At 37.2% G+C, this 21,978-nt stretch overlaps 1 protein-coding gene across 1 annotated transcript in view; it reads right to left on the bottom strand.

The window, feature by feature from the left end:
* Positions 1-21,521, bottom strand: part of CEP162 (centrosomal protein 162kDa) — a 43,628-nt gene extending 22,107 nt beyond the window's left edge. Inside the window, exons 1-10 of the mRNA XM_009876413.1 lie at positions 21,462-21,521; positions 16,516-16,651; positions 7,664-7,850; positions 6,666-6,715; positions 4,565-4,620; positions 3,727-3,757; positions 3,192-3,317; positions 2,278-2,469; positions 2,041-2,122; positions 905-1,169 (exon numbers count right to left, since the gene is read on the bottom strand). Coding sequence (XP_009874715.1) covers positions 905-1,169; positions 2,041-2,122; positions 2,278-2,469; positions 3,192-3,317; positions 3,727-3,757; positions 4,565-4,620; positions 6,666-6,715; positions 7,664-7,850; positions 16,516-16,651; positions 21,462-21,521 — 1,185 coding nt within the window. The remainder of the gene's footprint in view (positions 1-904; positions 1,170-2,040; positions 2,123-2,277; positions 2,470-3,191; positions 3,318-3,726; positions 3,758-4,564; positions 4,621-6,665; positions 6,716-7,663; positions 7,851-16,515; positions 16,652-21,461) is intronic.
* Positions 21,522-21,978: the final 457 nt, after the last annotated feature.

Below are 21,978 nucleotides of genomic sequence, written 5' to 3'. Positions count from 1 at the left end.
GGAAGCTGTATTACATTACAGAATCTTTAGCGCACCACAGCAGGTAGCCTGTGACTAAAGGCTCACCACAGTGAACACAGAAGCCCAGCGATGAAGAGAGGAACAGTGCCAGGCAGGGGAACCCTGTTCAACTTGATCATCAAAAACAGGGCACACAACTCCTAAGACCAGGAAACAAGAAAGCTCAGCCTGGTGGCCCTGGTGGGAAATCTACCAGGGTGAAGCAGCTAAATAACCTCCCTCCCTGCAATGCCTACACACAGAGGAGGTGATTGCCTAAAGGGGTACAGGGCTAACTTCGGAGGTTCGAGGAGAAGAGAATTTGGGATGCACGGAGAAGATTTAGGATAGCATAAATTTTGTTATGGAACATTTGAGAGGTTTGGGAGAATGTGCAAAACTTTAAGAGTTTTGGAGAAAGGACAAAATCTAGGTAAAGGGAGAGATTAAGGTGGATCAAGTAGGAACAAGTGTGGGGAATGAAGGGAAAACAAGATTAAAGAAGCTGGGGACGTGACCAGGTTGCCGGTCAGTACATCTGTCGGACTAAGCCCTACACTGATCACTGAAATCTCCCCAATATCCCTATTGAATAGTATTGCCAACTTTCCATTCCGAGCCTGTGTATGCTTACACATGTCCCATCAATGGGAACAAGCTGGGGACACAGAACCATAGCAGCCTTGCACATATTGGGCTGGGGCAGGAAGAATCCCACCGGTCCTAAAGTCCACTGGATTTGTCTACCTCTAACAACAGCAATGGTAACATGAGAGTTTCAAGATAAGCAGCAACAGTCTCTCAATTACTAAACATCACAGCATAATCAAACGACACACAGTGTAGAAACACAAACTCTAAAAATGTATTTCCATACAATAAAAATCTGGTGGATGTTACTTACTTGTTTATCTTCACTGCCTTGTGAAAGCAGAGTGTTTTGCACTATTTCTTCTCTTAGTACATCAGGCTGTACTTCACTGGTCTGAATTTCTTTCTCAGTCACTCTCTGAAAGTTACTGTCATTCACAGATGTCTGCAGAAAGATGCTCTCTTCTCTGTTAAATTTTTCGAGTAAGTTTGTCTCCCAAATTGTATTATTCTGGTGCTCTTTATAGGGTGAGTGGCCGATGAGGTCATCTGCTGTGCTGCCTACCAGTTTCACAGGACTACAAGAGAAAGGAATAAAGTCATATATAAGGAGACTTTTGCCCTTTGCTGTCTATCACTCAGGAAGAAGTGGGCCATTTTTCCTTTATGCACCATCTATGAAGACTGTTTTTAAAAGAAGTCTAGTGGCTCTTTCAAATTCAAACAATCATGCGGATTTAATTACACAGATTCACTCCCACATTGTGGAACAAGAATCATTTCCCAGCAGTGACTGTTTTTGTGGAGGTACCAAACTTTGCTAGACGACAAACACATGCAAGCATGCAATTACCGCTAATAAAACAACAAATGGTAATTTCTACTAGGTGCAGCTACACAATAAGCTCCCAAAACTCATTTGCCAAGCATAAGCTGGTTCTGATAGCTCCAGAGCCTGTGCTTTCTGCTCTAGACACAGCAGCTGGAGCAAACCAGGAAGAAGTATGGAGCACAGGTTTTAAGAATCACGACAGTCAGCTGAGCAAGAGGATTTGATTTTGGATTATGGAGGTTGGAGAGCTAGGACAGGATGTGGGCTGAAGTTCATGTATGGGGGTGGAGAAAGAGCAGAAGACTGGGAAAGAAGACACCCTAGCTGTAAGAGCAAGGAACACTCCTTCAAATGATTTGGCAAACAGTGCTGCTTATCCCTCACACAAAGTTTGGGAATCTCTGGTCTAAACCAATTAACCCTGTATATTCATTTTACAATTCACTGCAAATGCCACAATGCCAGTGCAAGACATAATGAAATTTCAGTATTTAATTAGGGTTTGCAAGCTGTTTAGTTAGTTAAGTTTAGTTTGTTAAATTTCGTAAGCTGTTTTTCACAAACAGTTAACAGACTTGAATTACTACAATTCTTTAAATGCATTCTGAAACAAATACCTTTCAGGTTCCACATCAAAACTTTTGCTATTACATGAATGTCCTTTAATTGGTTTCATGAATTCTTCCACAGTAGGTAAATCTAATTAGTACAAAACAAACAAACAAAAATCTTAGAAAAATGTTTGTAAAATGGACAACAGTTAAAAATGTTTTACAGATAAAGTATTAAAAGATATTACTAGTTCATTCATTTTACATGCTTGTACGACACACACTCTTCTTTGAGGTATTTACCTGATTCGATAGTTGACATGTTTTTTGAACAGACGTCATGATTTTGTGAAACACCTTGTGCTGAGCATTCCAAGACTGCCACAGCAGAATCGCGTGGCTTTTGCTCGTCAGTGTCTCCCAAAGACTGCTCAATGTGCTGGTACGCTTGGTGTAACGCTTCCATGTCACTCGTGGTTTGTCCATAGGAAGTGCCTGTGAAAAATGCAGGCTCTCAAGACTTTCTATTTTGGAAAATAGGAAAAAAAACCTACTGCAGCCTGGGTTCCAGTTACCAGTTTGGTCTATTATGTGGTGAGAACAGTGATTTCAGTTATGAAAAAGAAAAATTTTGTTAAAAAAATCTCATTTTTTTTAGTAAAAATAAACACTTGCCAAGCTAATCAGTACATACTTGATAGTCTCGTCTGTGGTTTGCATGCCTCTCCACACCCCTCCCCATCTCAGTATTTCACCAGTACTCAAACTAACAGTATGATATAACTATTTTAAGAGATGTCATCAGACTCATATTCTGGATACAAGTAGTATACACTGTTCTGCAAAGCTTGCTAAGAGAATATATTTTAGAACCACGTCAATGCTGTCAAAAAAGAATTTTATCTATGATGAATAACCAAAGGAGATGGTATTTAAAAAAAAAAAAAAAATCAAACCGCAATGTCAAAAGCAACTCTACAATAACCATGTGTAAAAAGGTGTATTTCTAGCAGAAACTTGACTTTTTCTTGAAATATTTCCTTGTCCTTCAAGATTTGTTATTAAAAGCCAAAGTCTTCATACCCCCTGATAACCTAAGAACACATGAAGACACCAGAGCCATCTAGTCTACTAAAGGAAGATTCTAGGGGTTGGGTTTTATTGCATGGCTTTCTTTATGGCTTTTTTATTTATTTATCTTTTAAAGCAACCCTTACCTCCTTCATTCATTTCAATTCCACCGAGTTCTTCAGGCAGACAATGTTCACCTGGAGCTACTACATCTGATGTTTCAATGGCCTTTTGAAGTTCTGTAGTTGAATCTTGTGTATCAAGTAATACAACTAAACCCAAGAAGACGGACGATAAAGAAAACACAATTCTCTTATTTATATGCTGTCTACACTGGAATTAGAATTATATGTAGTACTAGAAGTATATTTAGGACTTGACATACTCAACATGGAAAAAATGCTACATAGATTATTCTAATGCCATTAATGGTAGACTGATTAACTCTGACTGCAAGCATCAAAATTGAAGTAATGACTAGTTGTTGTAAAATAAAAAATTGCATTGATAATCACTTTGAAGTGCTAACACGTAGATTAATTTTTAACCATATCAGTCCAATAGACTTTGAGTAGAACACAATAAAATCAGGTGAAAAATATCAGAACAATAAAAATCAGGTAAGAAAGTTTCAAAAAGTTAAATTTGGTATTCTCCTACTGATCACAGTTTCTATTTTACCTTTAGCCAGCATGCCAGTATTTGCTTCTTCCTAATAAAAATAAAGAAAAAAAATATTACTTTTTGAACTTGAAGGAGAAATTTGAATTTTCAAGGTTCCCTTATATAATTTGAGCAGAGAAGAACATAGTAAGTATGTTATACTTTCATTCTACTTGTTCTTTTCAAACATTTATTAGAAATGCCACTCTAATAAACTTACTTAAAAATAATTTGAAAAATCTATTTATCTGTTACAGATGAACACATGGTATTCTACAGACTCTTTTTGTAAATAAATGAATTAGAACACATGCTCCAGGAATGCACCAGATGTGGTCCAGCAACCATATGCTCCGCATCAAAAGACCTGGCCGAGCTGGTCGACAGTAATACTCCCACGGCTCGTACAGGGTAGATTTTGGGGCCTCTGTCCAAACTGCTGCTCTGTACAGAACTCCTTTCCTCAATCTTTGTCACTTGGTGGTGTAGACACCACCTTAATAGCTCCAAGAGAGAGACTGATCACTGCCCATTCTGAGGCTGTGGCTCCAACCAGAGCTCATCATGTGTGCACTCCAACCCACAGCTCTTAATTCAAAGGAGGAATAAGGAGGAAACTTTGCAAAGAGCTTAATCCTTTCAGTGATTTATCACAGGAAAGTGTATATCCTTAGCAGAACAATATAATCCCAAGATGCTCTTTTCTTTCAGATAGTACATATTATATAAAATTTTACAGTGTTTGCAGTTATATATTGCACACCTTTTACAATTTGTGCAAGTCATATAATCATTTGGTAAGACATACCTGTTCTTGAGGACTTAAATCAACTCCTGAAGTCATGTTTTGGTTCACCTGGCTTCCCTCAGTTTCAGCATCTGCTTCTTCTTCAAAATCTTCACTATAGCTGCCTGAAGAAAAGAATAAACATCAAATAGAATGAATTATTCAAGGAAAATAATGCAGTAAAGGAAAGCTATTTCCTTTTCTCCAGTCTCTTGCCTAAGAACAGTTAATGCCACTATTATTCCTTTCACAATGGCAACAGAGAGGCTTCCAGACTGGCTGTGGTACCAAAACTAGAGGAAAAGTCACACATATATCTCTAAATTCAATTTCAGTTTGTCTTATGATCAAATATAATTTATTTCTGTGTCCTCAAGGCCTCCTTGAATCAATCCCTTTTATTCAATCACTTTTTCTCACTTAAGGCTGAAATGATTCCCCCCAGCAGACAAAACACTGTACCTCCACCTTGCCAGCTCAGCAGTTTTTAGGCTCAGAATCTGTCATTCTGCTTCCTCTGACCTACGGTGGCGGCCCAACACTCACTCTCCAGAGCAAGCATTGTTTACAAACACAAGTTTGACAGAGAATGAATTTTACAAGCAAACCAAATACTTTTCGTTCAATTACCTGCACCCTTCCACAAGTTCTGATTCCCTGTTGTTTACCTCCCCCACTCAGCTCCTGTGGTTAGAGGCTTTGGTACCTGCATTATCTGTGACACAAACCTAGAAGTGTTCTAAACCCCTGGTTTACAAGGTGTTCTTTCTGTGTTCCCTTTGGTTTTGGACCATGAAAGTCTGACCAGCTGAAAATAACACTCTCATACTGACTTAGGACATACACGGTGCTTATACTATTCCTGCACACGTATTATCTAGTATTTCATTCACCATTTCATGAAGGAGTAGTTTGCAAAGCCCAGACAGGCACAACACACAGATTTGTCATTCCAGGTATTCCATTAAAAATGCTTTCCTAAAACCCAGAAGTGTCACTTTCATAAAACTAACCCTAACAACCAGGTAATTCAAACCCTTTTCTTAAGAAAAAAGACTACAAAATTGTGGTAGCGCTCCTGCTACTACTATCCTGATTTGTCGCAGTCTACAGAGTAATCAAGCTTTCAAAGAAAAAAAGATTTCCTGTGATTAAGGTTTACAAATACAGCCTTTTTATGCCTGGGAAATTCAAATCTGACAACAGGACCTCTCACACATTCTGCCAAGTATGTAAATTTGAAAATACAATCTGTTGATTATATCACAGGAATACACTCTTTATCATATGCTAGAAAAGAAGAGTGAAATAGAGAGAAAAGTGAAAAATAAGCAAAATGAAATGAGTGTAGCAGGGAGAAAAGAAAATCAACTAAGAGTAATACTGCAGGTTACAAAGATTAAACTGAGGCATGAACGGATGTTACAAAAATACAGATGACAGTTAAGACACCAGAGAAACTCAAACATTAAGACATATTTCATGGTCACTTTCTCCCCCTTTTTAGATTGATAGTTGTGTTTGGTTTTGTGGGTTGTTTTTTTTTTTTAACTTCTGTTTGTCTTTGAGGTCACAATAGATTAAAAATTCAGTTCAAAAAGAAAAAAAAAAGCACAAAACCAAAAGCAAACCCCTAAAATCCTCTGAATAACAGCTGCAGTCATCATGCAAAGGGAGCCTAAAAAAAGCTGATATACAAACAATAGATAAATGAAAATCATTAATATGAAAATTACATTAGCCTTCAGATAAATAAAAGCTTTACCCACAACGGTGAGGGTGATATGGGAACAGAAGTCAACTGGTGTACATATTACTCAGAACAAAAAAGTTCTGTGAGGATGCTAGACTGTCTTGTGAATCTGCAACCTAAAAAGAGTAATCTCTGACTAGCTCCAAATGCAACAGAGAGCACAGAACAAGACACCAAAGTGTAGCACAGCCTTCTTTTTCCAGACCTTTAAATTACATCCCACTACAAACAAGAAGATCCAACGCTATCATCTGACATCCTGCTGTGACAATTTCTTAAGACTTTGCATTTGAACTGGAGCACTAATCCACAGCTGTCACTTCTGTTATTTTGTTTAATAAGGTTCAGAAAATTCTTAGTGTACACCCAGTAAAAAAAAAAAAAATTCAAATGAAGTATTTAGAAAGAGAGTATTACCAGATTTCTCTTCATAAGCTGATTCCTCTTCTTTTTCATTTTTTTCATTTCTGAGAAACAAAACTAAAATGTTACTCTCTTCTTGGATAGCAAATAAATATATATTTTAACTCCAAACTTTGACGTCTCTTACAATTAGCAGTAAAATTAAAAACCTGAATTTGTCCATCATATCGAATCATAGTTAAGGAAGCTGGATAAATGTCAGCAATTATTAAAAGAAATACTTTAGTTTTTACAAGCATCCATAGCTAAAATTCTTGATTTAACTCTTAAAAAATCACTCTCTTGCTGCACTCCTTCCAACAACTACGTTAGCTTCTCAAAGAATTCTTATCATCAGGTTTGCTTCCTGTTCTGACCTTCCGATTCTGCGTTAACAAAAAAGAACAAAAAAAACCCCTCTTTTCTCTCCCCTTTTCTTGTAAAGTTCAAGTTCTGTCCTCTCCCAAAACTCTCCATGATTCTGATCCTCCAGTTGCTTTTATATTGGAAGTTTCCTTTGCATTCAGCATTTTTAGCTACAGCAGCTTGAACTGCCCCTTCCTTCATTCATTTCTCTCACACGTCTGAACTTATCTTCACACAACTGATGATAAATTGATTGCCCTCGTCTATTAAGATTTTGTACCTTTCCTCCACTTGTAGCATCATGTCTAAGGGGACACAGAATCTTTCCCAATCTGCTTAATTGTTGTTATTGGTTGTTAACTCTTCATATAGTTACACCTTACAATTAAGGATGTTAAATCGGCTTGCTCCTGTTGGGTTATGCACAAGACTGTGTGGCTGTGCCCAGTCATCACCAAATCATGCTTTTCACCTCACTCCTTCTGTTTATCTATTAATCTCATTTCTGCCCTTGCCTTCAAAAAAAAAAATCAAACAAAATCCTGACTGAAATCATACAGGATGTTGTTCCACAAAATCTCAGTGGCCATATCCAAGTCATATGTGTCCACTAATACAGTCTGAAACTTTTCTTCTCTTTTAATTACCTTACAAATGGTGCTAATATGGCGGAATCATTGGAATCCAGCTGTTTATTTAATTTCGAATAATCGATAGTAGAGGAAGCTTCTCGTTCCAGTTTGGCAAAGAAGATCTCTTTTTCTTCTTGTTCTTCCAAGGTATCCAATCCAACTCCTACGACACTTTGATTAGGCCCGGAAGCTAAAACCGAATCTAAATTTCAAAACAAAGAATAAAGTGACTGTATCTGTGCTGTATGTCCACATAGAATTGTCACAGTAGTTAACAACTACAGACAGCCTCACAGAACATTAACAGTATCAAATCACCACCAGCTAGCACTAGGAGCCTTTAGCTCACGAGATGCAGCTGCGAGAAGTGAAGCATCTCACCTGGCTTTTAATAGTAATCTATTTGGATTTCCTACTCTCATTTCTCACCATTTGTCTCCAGGCTGTCTCTATTTACGGAAACAGCAACCCCATCACTTTTCTGAAGCTGCATTTTTTCCACATGCATGTTCTCAGAACTTTCTCCCTCTGGCTGTGAACAGTTCTTCTTCTTGACACATTTTCCGTTGGCTCCAAGCACTCCTAAGAAAAGAGGTGCAATATTCTTGACTATCATCTAAAAGCTATTTGTATAACACTTCAGTCTTTCAGTCATCTTCCAGAACCACCAATTTTCATCTCATGTTGCGACTGCAAAGATACACGGTTTCACAAATCACAGTCATCTAACTTCGATTTCTATTATGAGATATATAAATCTTGTTTAACTAGAGTTAATTAGGCTCTTATATATATTGTCTTCATGTCCCTCACATTTGCACACAAACCTGAAGTCTCTTGACAAAGGCAATAAAGTTTGTTGACTAGGCAAATATAACAACTGTAAAAGTTGATTTTTTTTGGTAACACTACTATGGAAGACAATCACACACACAAAGCTCATACAGAAATTAACATTTCTTTGTTAAAAGCGCATTCATTTTGTTTCATCTATTACACTAGGGAAAGCACCAGAGATTTGTGAAAATTGCATCCACTGGCTTAGCAGGTTCACTCAGAACAGCTCAGAGAAAAACTACTTATACTTTTATCCAATGACTTATGAAATGATTTAATAGTTCTCAAAAAAGGGATCAGAAACTACATCTGTCTTTCCCAATACAAATGTCTAGTTTGTGAAATGAATTCAAGTATCTTTCGTTCCAAATGATGTTTAAGGCTGTAGCTGTGTCCTGGTACTGAATATACCAGGAGGGGTGAAGACATGGACACCAGCTCATTTCCTGCTGGCAGGAGGTGCCTACATCAGCGACCCTTCAGATCAAGAACATCAAACCACTCTCCCATGTGCTGATGCTTCAGCTCCAGGCTGTTCCTCCACCCTCTATACTGGTACAACCAAGTCCCCGCTAAGAAAGGCTACCCTTGCCTATGTCATGATAATGGCAAATCCTCGTCCTTCAGGTACTGAAAATGTACCCAGGGTGAGGCAGGGTGGGGAAAACACAAGTCTGAAAACCCTATTGGGCAGCCCTTGGCATGGGCATTCTGGTTACAGAAGCCTCCTTGTTAAGAAGTAGAACAGGTTTTTTTCCTTGATTTCAATGACAAAGTCCCCTTGCTCATTTTATCAGGAGACTGAGTTCGTAAGATTCTACATCTTGGAAATTAATTCCACATTCCTGTATCTAACTTCAGCTCCATGCTTGATACAGATCTCTGACAGACTTGCCTTGCACGCAGCAAATGTCAGAGACCTTGACTAGAGATCAAGCTCCACATGTATACAAAGTTAATGCCTAAATAAATACATTTTGCTACTACATAGAAAAGAATAAAATGGAAAGCTCAAAGTGCTGAACAGAAGTAAAAAGTACGAACAGTCCATTTCTCTGGTAGCTAAATGCAGTAATTTAAAGTAATTTACCCAGATGGCACTCTATTCTAGTTGTGAAGAGCAAGCAGGAGTCTGTCACAAATCACATGATTTTTGCAGAGCTTTAGATTAGCCATCATCTCACCAGAACTCCAACACTCTATTTTTTCAATGAGAATAATTTAGTAGAATCAAAGATAAACTGTCACTGAATTTCTATGTAAGATTTACAAGAAAAGACATGGAAATATATTTCGGTAAAAAGACAATTAGAACTTTTGAGAGAACAAAACTTCAGAGAAAAACATTTTCATGAGTTATTTAAATCATCATAAACTCAATGAACTTTCTGACAGACTTACATTGATCCTGAAGGTCTCATGGGACTTACATAAGCTATCTAATACTCCTTTAAGCATTTTGCCAGTTAAAGCCAGACCAGAGCTTTTTAAAAGAAGCACTTCTCATAATAACCTGAAAAATCAAATACTGTTTTGCAGCCACTGAATTCTGTGACTCAGTCACTCCCAACTTCCAGATACCTCCCACCTCCCCAGATTACCTGGAATGCCGCTGTTGTTAATGAAGGCAAGACTGTCTTTTTTACTTACCCTACACAATCTGAACTCTGTGAAACTTATCAAACTTGGAATAAAAAATATCAGCCTGGATGGATTTCAAAAATCTCTTTTTCATTGTGTTTTTTGGCTGTTTGAACAGTCCTACTGATTTCTACGGTGTTTACAACAGTGATTTATTTTTTGTTAATTTTCATAAAAACTCCTGAAGCAGCAGTTTACTTGAACCCAAAAGATTTCATATCCTCACATGCAACATTTTGCAAAACTCATGGTATATAGCCTTCTTCTTTCGACCCCTACCCATTGAAATTAAAATTTCACTGAGAAAAATATTTCTAACCACACACTTGCAAAGAAAAGTTCAAAAACAGAACAAAAGAAGGACTGAAACCTACAATGACAAATACCTATTTAAACAGTAACTTCTTTTCTCCTGAATCTGACTAGAACTGTGAGAATTGAGTCATTTACTTTTTTAATATCGTATACATTTGTTACCGTTAGAATTGTCTGGACTGTCAGAAGTGAGGCTTCCTTCTTCTTTGTTTAAGTATGTATCTTTCTTGTCCTTATGAAATTTTTCCAGCACTTTGAATTTAGACAAAGCCTTGCTGCAAGATGCACTGGAAGGAGGTTTAGAGGGAACTACTTTTACACAAACGTAGATAGGTGTTCATACATAATGGACAGGGAATAAAGAGAAAAATAAGTGAGAATTCAGACTGATACCTCCAAAAAAAGTAATGCAGTTCAGTTTCTTGTAGACTGAATTATCTATAATTTTCTAGCTATAAACTAAAGTTAATAACTTCTGAGATTAAAACTCCTTTCCCTGTCATTTTTAATTTTAAAAAAAGACAAATTCCTTTTTTTCCCATGTATACCGGGCATTCAAATGCAATGTTCTAGGAGCTCAATACAATACTTGTAAACAAAGAAATCTAGTAAAACTATTTCTACAATAAAAAAGGTTTTGCACTACAATTTTGGAAGAAAGCATCTCGATCTGTGCAAGCCAAAGTGGAAAAACCTAGGCATATGTGACTTACCGCTGTCTTTATCACCGTCAGGCACAAGAACTGCATGTTGTTTACTCAGACCCTTGTACGGATGCCTTTCATTCACAGCAGTAGATTCAAATTTTAGAATACAGCACCTACGCTGAAAATTGCGCTCTCTTGTGAAACTTAGATGATGGTCATGCCCCACACTTTAGGTAGAGAGTCTGAAAACTCTCATTGGTCTTTTGGTCTTTTGTCAATTTACCCTAACAAAAGAGAGATCCAGAATAGCGTCAGGGATCAGTTTAGAAACAGGATGATGAAGATATGTGACCAGGAGCTGACACAACTCAGAAGCATTGACGGTGACCAAAGGAAGCTGGTGAGCACACGGCGGGCGCTGTGTGAAAAGAGAAATGGCAAGAAATCCATTCTGACATAACATACGGGTCCTTTCCTCCCTCAACCGATGCCCAAGTCCACTAGTGAGGCATCACTTCTATAGTTTATATTCTCTCACATTTACTGGGAAACTGGAAGTGTTGACAGCATGGCTTCCATTGGAAATAACGCGAACACCCGATGCCTTACAAAACAGTAATCTGAAGTAACTACCAAATTCCTCCTCCTTCTCCTATGTCAAATATTAAGCCCAATTCAAGAAATAGATTCAGTTTTAGTGTTTGTCTCTCAGATCAAGATGCTTTATGGCTATTCTCTGCAAATGAGGCTTATGAAAACAGGACAGCTTATATGCTCTAGAAAGCTAACACAGGGAAATGTTCTACAGGCTACACAGTAGATCACCAACATGATCTAAAGACCAAGTGCCAGATATTTTTTTTGTCATGGCTCTCCAAAATATTACTGATCTGCTTGAACTGAACGCCAAACTCATATTTAAACTCGCACATACAGGTTAAGTGCTGCTGTCATTTACCAAAAGTATCTCATGAATCAATGTTTCTAATGCTTGATTATTCTTTGGAGTTTTTCTTCAGATAGCATAAAAAAGTGACTTCACCCTAACAGAAATTATGTTCACTAAAATAATTCTGCAGATTAAACAACTTAGTTTGTCATTATTACATCAGTTGTACTGTTTCCATTCCAGTGGCCGCATGCACAGAGCAGAGTGAGCAGAGTGAGAAGAATCGCAACAGTAGAAAATAAGTAGAATACGTATCTGATGGCAGTCTTTGAAATTACACAAGCAGAACAGTGAATATTAGTATTTCTTGAGTATGAAATACAGAAAGGTGAAAGAGATTTTCTGTTTACTAAACATACTGATTTTTGTTTAGAATTCCAAAGTTATTCCTCCCATCCTCACCAGCTTACATTCAATACTGTCCATCCCACTACATCACTATAGGTAGTGATGTACGATGTAATGACAATTGAGCTTTTATCCACAGTTACTAGTTTCTTCTGGAAATGACAAATGAAATAAGAGGCAGCTTGCTTTCAATGGGAATACTACGGTCAAATAGAAAATTTGCAAAGTATTTCCTACAGGGAAGGCACTGGTAATACGAAGCTGATATTGGCTAAATATAACAAAACATATTTAATCAAATACCAGACTTGGAATCTGAATGAGGACTCTTTTGTTCACTATTTTCCACTGTTTCAGCATGGCTTTCCATCAGTTTCTTCTCTTTTCTCAGTTTAACAAATCTTGATTTAAAATCTTGAAGAGTAAGATAAACAGCAAGAACAGACAGGCAAGCAAGACAGGACAGGAATTCTTATTATCCAATTTCTTCTCATCATTTAAACGACAAAAGCAAGTAGTAAGGACATTAGTTAGAGGTAGGTGTTTAATGTTTGAAATGTGAAAGACAGTATCCTGAATCATAATTGCCCATTTCAGTTCAAAGCTGAAGAACAGAAAGTTTAAACGTGCCTGGAATAACAACTTATTTTAAAATGTACTTTATACTTCTCAGCCAAATGAACAGAAATAGTCTAGGCTCCTTACCGTTAATCTACAAAACCAAGTGAAACCGGACTATTAGTTTAAATCCCTACCTACTTCCTGGCACTTCTGTAACAAGATGTCATGGAAAAAAACCAATTAGACAACAAATAAATGTATACCATATATCACACCTTCCATTTATCTCTCTTTGTGTCTTTCAAGAGAGCGCGATATAGATACTGAAGTAACACAAAATGATACCCTTGAACTGGAAACAACTTATCAGCTTGGTGCATTACTCCAGCTAATTAGCCAGATTAAGATCTTAGACTTCATTAATATAACAATATCTCTATACAGTGCCACCCAAACACATCACCTCACGTATACAGAGCATGCATTTGTAACACGGTGCCGCACTGTGGATAGAGGTAAGATTTTTACATTTACATAAGTTTGATTCATGATGACAAAACACTTTAAAAATACTAATTCCATTAGCTGGTAGCCTGCTAATAAAGTCCTATCTGCAAGTAACACGCAAGTTCACACCTAGAAGAAAACACAAGGATCTCCACAGGATCCTCCAACATAACATCCTCCAACAACAGTTTTCAGAAGTTAAATTCAGTTTATTTCCGTATTTGTTATCATCACAGTAATATAATTTTTTTTTCTGTTTAGGCCACGCTTAATAACCTTACAAAAAGCTCTAAATCTAAAAGATCTTTCTTACTTATCCTGTACAGTAACTTGTGTTGCAATGATGCTTTGCCTTCATCCTTTATCAATACATCTGAGCAACATACTACGCAACACACACCTAATGAAGAATATCAGAATCACAGAATGTTAGGGGTTGGAAGTGACCTCTAGAGATCACCTTAGTCCAATCCCCCTGCCAGAGCAGGATCCCCTAGGGCAGCCACACAGGAACGCGTCCAGGTGGGTTTTGAAGGTCTCAAGAGGATACTCCACAACCTCTCTGGGCACCCTGTGCCAGTGCTCTGTCACCCTCACAGATCTGGCAAGATTTTTTTTTAACTCCAAACAAACTTGGCGGCGTGTGAGACAGAGCGACACATGAGGAAAAAAGGAGAAGTTCTAGAAGTCTGTCCACACTGAATTCCTTGCTGTCACCTGCTGTCAATTTAAACCACTGCAAGTATATCTAGACGAACTAAAATGAGAGCACAGCTTGCAGTGTGCACACACATGTATAAATGTCCCTTCACCTGTGGGATTCATCATTCTCAATTATAGCCATATAGAAGTTACCTACTTTTGCAACTGCAGACGAAATCTCAAACGTTATCCTGAAATTGCCTGAGTTGGCCTCTGCAAGTGGCTCTTTTGATGCTGGTAATCGCCCTACAGCCAGACTCCAGTTCGCAAAATCGCATTCATCACAGCAGAGATCATTTCTGTGCTGCACAACTCCTCACCTACCACAGTATAGATTAATACAACTGCTACCATTTGCAAGTGTCCAGCGTGACCAATACAGCCCTTTCCTCACAGAACAAAACAACCAGGAGTTCTGCTTCATGCCACAGAGCTATCTCCTTCTTGCCAAGATAGAGCCTGGAAAGTCCTCCAGTAAAACTTAAAGGTCTCTCTGCTTGGCAGTATTAAAGCACTGGGTGGTATAGTGTGCAAGCATGGAACTCTACATAGAGAGTGGCGACAGAGGTGTAGATGAAATAAAACTCACAATCTGTCTGGCAAAAGCAGTGCTCAGAGAAGAATTCAGTGCACGGATCTAGCTTGTTTGCCCCATTTCTTGCATGCTCAGTTTTACTATGGCCACCTGCCAAGATGTGTTGGTCCTTTAATTCAAAAAGCACAGATTACTTTAAACTTCAAACAAATCCAGCTCCTCATCAAGAGTGTGAATATGAACAGGCTAGCTTTTCCCAAGTAAATGGTTTCTGTAACAGCAAAATGGTGCAGGCTCACTTTCTGGATCCTCTTCTGTTAAGAGAAACCTTGAAAAAGTTTACCAGTACTCTCCTTTTACTATGTGTGTTAGGAAATCACAGAGCTGAAACATGCTTGATCTAACAGTTTACCACTAGTTAAACTACACAGCTGATAGGATATTCCCAATTTTAAAAATGGTGGAATTGGTTTGGATGGGAACAACTTTATATGATCACATTATTTCTCCTGATTCTGCTTTGCATTGTACTTAACCTGTACAAGAACTATTCTCTAAAACTTGTAATCCCCCTGTCTTGTAAGTACCTATTCCAGTGGTTTTCAGTTTAAGTAGCATGAAGAGCATCAAAGTTCTTTATGGATTGCCTCAAGCATCTCAGAAGAAACGTGGAAAAAGGATGAACTTATAAAGTCACCTGAAAATTTTATTTGACAGATGAACAAGGTCATGCTAAGCACTTAATTCTCACATTCAGCTCAACAAGAACATTCTGCCCTTCAATTTTTTGAAAAGCTGTAAGGAAATCATAATATCTCATAACTACCCAAAAGGAACACTCTCATACCCATACGAGTTTTCCAGCCACATCTTAAAAGGCCAGAGACAGATAAGCAGTCCAGACAACACCTACTGGGGTTTTGCCTAAAGGGCACAGCAGCTGACTAAGATCTGACTCCTAACCATGAAAACGCTGACAAGACAGAGCTATGCTTAAAATGAGAGATGACCAGCAATATCTCTGTCATATGAAGAACTGACTTCTGGAAATTTCTGTTAAGTTCCAGTTGTAAGTTATATAAATCATGAAAATTAGAAGTCGCCAATTACCACGAGAACAAAAGGCAATCACCCCGTGGAAACTAAGTACTCAAAGGCTTTACTCCCCAATAAGAAAACAATGAAGGAATGGAAAATTAGAGGTGGAAAGCTTGCAAACAATAATGTATTTTCGTCCAGAAGTATGTGCCCAAGTCAATACTGAACTAGCAATCATGTCATCACAGACCTTTTCCCCTTGAGCCATGGTTCTTGGCAAGGAAAATGTTGAGAATACTGACAGACATACATCTTTGAATCAGCTGCTGTGGAAAAGTTTCTCTGTGCTTCTCCAACTTACTACAAATGCTGCAATTAGCGTAAGATTATACAAATGGGTATTCCTCCTCTTCAGGTTTGAAAGTAGAAATTTATAAAAAGTCAGTATAAGGAGCAGGTTGGTTACAAAGCACACCTATAAATATTTCGTAAGTTCCATTTTCCAATTATCTTAGTATTTATAACGTGCTTACTCTTTACAAGTTTTAATAACTTGAAAGCTACAGAAAAAAAAACAGTAGAAAGTTTGGTTACAACTTGATTACGATCCCTTTTAAAAAAAACAGAATTGCAATTGAATTTTATACTTTGCAAACTTCCCTTGTAATGCCCTAAAGCACTTCAGTGGTATGTGCTTAATCTGAAACCAGGCATATACGAAGCATGAGAAAGAACTAGCCTGACCCCCTGTGGCCAAAAGATTGCAAAAACTAACTATGTTATTTACCACCATCAGAATCTTCCTCAGATAGCCACCACGGCAACGAATTCTTTTTCTTGGCTTCTTTTTTCCTGGGTTGTCCCAGTGTCTCAAGAACGCTGGATTTTTTCTTTGAATTTCCAAGTGAATCATCTGAAAGAGACTGAGTCAATTTGAGACAAGATTAAAGACAGATTCAGATTTTACATTTTCACATTGTTCAACTGTCTTTCAGCCACTCAGTTCTGGACTTCTGAGTTCAGATGCTTCTCTTTACTCCCCACCGTCAGTCTTTTTTGTATATGCATGACAAAGTTGAGTAAGAAACAATAACTATATTCATGTGGCATAATACTGCATATTATAATAACCTCATTGCCAGAATGTGGATATGGTAAAAGTTAACTGCTTAGTAGAGAGTATGTTCAAATGTATAGCATTAATCAGTTATTTTTCAATTAGTTACAACATATAAGAACCAAAATCTTGACTCCATCCCTGAGAATAATGAAGCAGAGCAGAAATAGTTTTGCCCTGGCCTTGCTTTGCACATAAACAACATTATTAATAGTCTAAAAAATAAACTTTCACAAGCAACATTCTGGCTCCCAGCAAATCATATTTCAGAAATGAAATTTTATACTTTGTGTTCATGGAAATTAACAGAAATGCCAGAGCCATTCCTACCCAATCCTGTGTATTAAGCTTTCATATTTGTTAGTTATCCACGACAATTTTGACTGATGGCATGAATTAAGGTGAAAAAAAGTCTAGGAGTACGAGCATCCTATGAATTTAAGTTACTGAAGTAACAGGAAGGAAAACACCTACAGACTTTTCATAAAACAACACTTTTTTGAAGGAATGCGGATTTTTTTCTTAACAAAAAACCATGAACTCTGCTCTTTTCCTTTAATAACGCTTATTGTGGCTCAGAGCCACAATTAGACGTCCAGACATTTAACATTAAGCTAGTGCACTGCAACCTTTTGTGCTACATAAATATGGGGTTGAAGGGAGTGGCATACATTTTTTTCCTCTCTGATTTTTTAGCCATAATTGTTGAAACCAATTGTCCTAAACCGTCTTAAAGAACACAGTGAACAGAGTTAGCAAAAGCCATAAAGTGTAAGAAACAAAGAATTCCCATATGAGATGCATCATATGGGAAAATGTCAAAAGCCTCACTTTTGTAATAGTCACAAATAAGAAAATGTGATAGTATAAACAGAATACTAGAGGCAATAGAATTGTGGGTACTTAATATGTAAAACATAAGAGCATGTTTTATTAAAACAAGCCTCTGCAGCCCACTGCCTGAATCTTATTACATAAAACCCACTACCATAAAAACCTACCTTTACTGTATAACTAAAGATCCAATTCATATGGGCCTAGCAAGAACATTCATAAATCAAATACCAGTTAACCAAAACTACCACTTAAGAAAAAATAACTGTAAGAAAATAATATTCTTATCAATACCTCTGACCAATAACATATTTATAGTTTATAGTTTCAGCTGAGAATACTAAATGCTTGTCATACAGCCTCAGAAAGAAATGTAAGTGCTGTGAGCCCTGCACTTGAATAAAATACAATTTTAATAAATTATGAAACTACGAGACAACAGGATGCATTGCAATTTTTTTTAAGTTGGCTCAGTGACATAGAACAAAACAGCTTTATATTCTTAATAAATGTCCTACAAATAACAACTTCTTTACACTAGTTACAACACAAACGCTATTATTGTTATTGCCCCCAAATGCTGGACTGCCTCCTGCTAGCCAGAAGTACCAACGAGGGCTTGATGCAAGCTGTGTTATCGCTTGCTCTTTCTTCTATGACTAACAGGCAGAACTTCGGTTATGCTTGTACTCCTTCCAGCCTTGCAACTGAAACTGCCAGAGGTTGTTCTCAAATTTTGGAAACTTTCTAAGCTTAGCCACCTTGTCAACTGAACACAGTAAAGCTGCAGCAGCTGGGAAAGAAATGCTGACACCAAAAATCATGGTGCATTTTTCCCAACATGTCAGTTGTCTCAGCAGTGAAACCCACAGATTTTTTTTGAAGAAACGAAAACAAATAAATCAATTGAGTTTTTGGACCAAAAAAGGCTTTTCAGTGCCGTTAAGTGGCACTGATTTCTTTCTTCCCTTCCCCTACAGACAAGTCTGTCAGCCACTAAAAAATAAAAAAAGAAAAAAGTGTCAGTTGTTTAATTTCAACTTAAGTAAAAGCCCAAAGACTCAGTTTTAAGAACTGGGACAACTACATGGCACATAACCAGCTCACCACCACTTATACACACGAAGGAAATTAAGAAAGTAGATAGGCAATACAGGACTGCATCTAAAGCACTCAGACTTCCATGACCAGTTGTCCTAATTATTTCATGAAACAAGTCTTTTTTTCAATAAAATAAGTCTATTTCAAATGATATTTTTATCATTTCTCAGACATGGTTTAATGTGTAGCCTTACTCTTCCAAGTACTGTTCTACAGATTTTCTAACAAAGATGGCATAGCCTTTCCTTTTTGAAAGTTTTCCTTCTCAGCTGTCCGTGGAGATCAAGTGGAACAAAAGTCAACCTAGAAGACTAGAAGCAGACAATGGTTTTTTCAGAACTTTGCCTGAAGTGCCACCAAAAAAAAAAAAGCACAATTCATTGAGGCACTGGGTATTTGAAAGAACTCCTCACATTGCACGCCCAAAGGGAACTTCACAGCCCACTCTCTGAAAACCTAGGAGCTATACCAATATGATGCTTATGAGAAATTAAAGAGACAATAGGGGAAGCACGCTAAAGGAAGATACTGGTGGTGGAGAGAGGAAGGATCACGGGCAAATGACAACAGAGGAGGACGAGAAGAATCATGGATGACAACAGGCTGTTCAGGCAAGGGGTTGGGAATAAGCGTGACCAGGCAGAGGAATCATGCTACATGTGGTAATTGTTATTAAGCATTCGTGTTTCCTTCTGTATAATGGCAAAAGCCTAAAAAATTCTCATCACGGATAGCTTTTAGAGTTCAGTGCATATGGCCAAAGCGTTTAATCCTTATATTAGACCTGCATCATCCAACTGTATACACAATCTTTTAACTTTCTATCTTCTAATTCCAAACATCCCCCAAAGGCAGTTTCACCAACGATTGTGTTATTTTAAGGAGAAAAAATATCCTGTTCCATTTCTTCTCTATAAGATTTGCTTAAACAATATTGTCTTCCTCAAACTATGAAAAAAGTTTTTGCTACTCCCCCCACTGCCATTAGACTCCCAACGCAAACATCACCAACACAGCAATTTCAAAAATGGAGTACACCAGTTTCTCATCTTTTTAACATTAAAAGGCTGCACATTTTTTATAAGGAATGAAAGCAAAGGGAAGGACATAATAGAAGAGGTACACGAATGAAGTAACAGTAGATAATGTTACTTCAGTCTGTACCTAGCCAGCAAAACATAAAACAATGCATATTTTTAACGACTCGATTGGCAGTATACGCGTTTAAGCAACCTTAAACAAAGCAAACAAACAAAAAGACATTAGTTGCTAGAAGTTACATTCTCCGAAACATGCCAAATATCACTTAAGAATAATTCAATACAGCTATTTTGATTTTTTTCTAACTCAAGCATTCTCAATGTGGGCAATAGCTGAGGAGCAAGAAGAGCATGACAAATGTGGAACAAAATACTAGAAGCAATCATATGCAGAGTTTTGACAGATGTGCAAAATAAATAAAAGAATAAACCTCCTTTCTCTTTCCCAGAGTAACTCCCTTCCTAACAATAGTAATAACTTTTGACAGAAATTCAGAGCCTAACTTTCTATTTTTAAAACCATTATTAATTTTAGTGAAATCAAGAATGTTAACTCAATTACACCATCAAATTAAAAGCCAAAATCTACCTTTATTTCCGAATCTTACTTTTCAGATGGCATTCTGGTTTTCTATTCTTTCAATTCAATTACTCAGTGAAGTCACACTTACATTGTGTCTGTAAAAACACCTCACAAGCTATGTGGTCAAGGCAGAGTTACAAACCTACCCAGAAAGGAGCAGGTTCTGGTTACTACAGGTGTTTACTACATAGTGCAAAGTACAATTTCTATAACATCTAAAACCTACTTCTTTCCACAAGCAATTAAATTGTAGCGTAGCCTCTGCATGAAAAAACTTTATGCATACATTATGTGTAACAGAGACCCCAAGAACTGCCATCATTAGCTACACTTATATGCAGTAATAGAATCTAGCAAAGGCCCAACATATGCAGAATTTACATACTAGGTTTACAGCACGGTGTGACTGATAGATCAAATTACAGATCCATATGCAGTGAAAAAACACACGCCATGCTGGGGCATTTTAACCACGTCCAGTAACTGTTAGCTTAAATCACAACCCAGAAACTTGAATGATTTTGCCTGCACTCAAAATCATCAAACACCATGAGGGATAAAATAAATCTACTCAAAATTTTCTAATCACCACAGCACGCTTAATTTTGTTAGGATTAAAAGAAGAATTTTTAAACAGAATTCGGTGAAATCAGGTATTGCCCAGCAAAATAAGGAAATTCTTAAAACGTAGCTCTCGCTACATACAGGAAAAGATTTTATTTTCAGTTATATATCAATTTGAAGCTTCTAAATAATGCTACTAAATAATGCACACCATTAAAATGAAACAAAAATCAAGGAGCAAGGACTCTATCTGAAGATACAACCTAGCAGAGACAAAATATTTATTGAATCACAAAACTGTTCTCTTGATTTTAGTACAGAATAGCATGAATTAAGTTTATCAATGAAGATCTTGCAAAGACCCGTAAAAAGGACAGCTATGTGAATTACATGATAAAAGCACAGTTGCATCTTCCAGTTCCTATTCTTCCACGCTCAATTTTCCCCCTGTATTTTGACAGAGGAAAGGGATGCAACCTCGCTCTGAAACATACCTCTTTCAGAAATTCTTCAAACTGCTCGTCTAATTCTTCTTTTGAAAATCGATGAGCCATAACCTGGAAGTTACTTTCCAAGCAACTGATTAAAACAAAAATAAAGTTAATTAAAAGCATTCTGAAATTAAAGGTAGCCTAGTGAATTGCTCCTTTCACAGAGAGCTATAAACAAAAAAAAAATTCTTAAGAGATGCCAAATTTGGTTCCTCCTACACCTGAACTGAATTATTTACTGAGCAAGACAATCAATGCAAACATACAAATTACTAATTTCCAAAACAACAGTTTCAGCATTTAAACTTTGAGGGATAAATAATATACAATTCTCTTCACCATCTTTGCATTTTTCTTCAGAAGACAGCTCTTAGCTACCCACAATAAGGCATTCTGTCAATGATCAAACAAAAATCCACTGCAGTAATATTTTCCATCCATTTTAAGGACTTTTAATTTCTTTCTATCTTTAAAACTGGAGACATCTGGTATTATAAGTCTTGTTTCATCATCTGTGTTG

Source organism: Apaloderma vittatum, unplaced genomic scaffold, assembly GCF_000703405.1.
Source record: "Apaloderma vittatum isolate BGI_N311 unplaced genomic scaffold, ASM70340v1 scaffold17319, whole genome shotgun sequence".
Lineage (NCBI taxonomy): Eukaryota > Metazoa > Chordata > Aves > Trogoniformes > Trogonidae > Apaloderma > Apaloderma vittatum.
The sequence above is the reverse complement of the archived record's forward strand: the minus strand, read 5'-3'. Positions and strand labels throughout refer to the sequence as shown.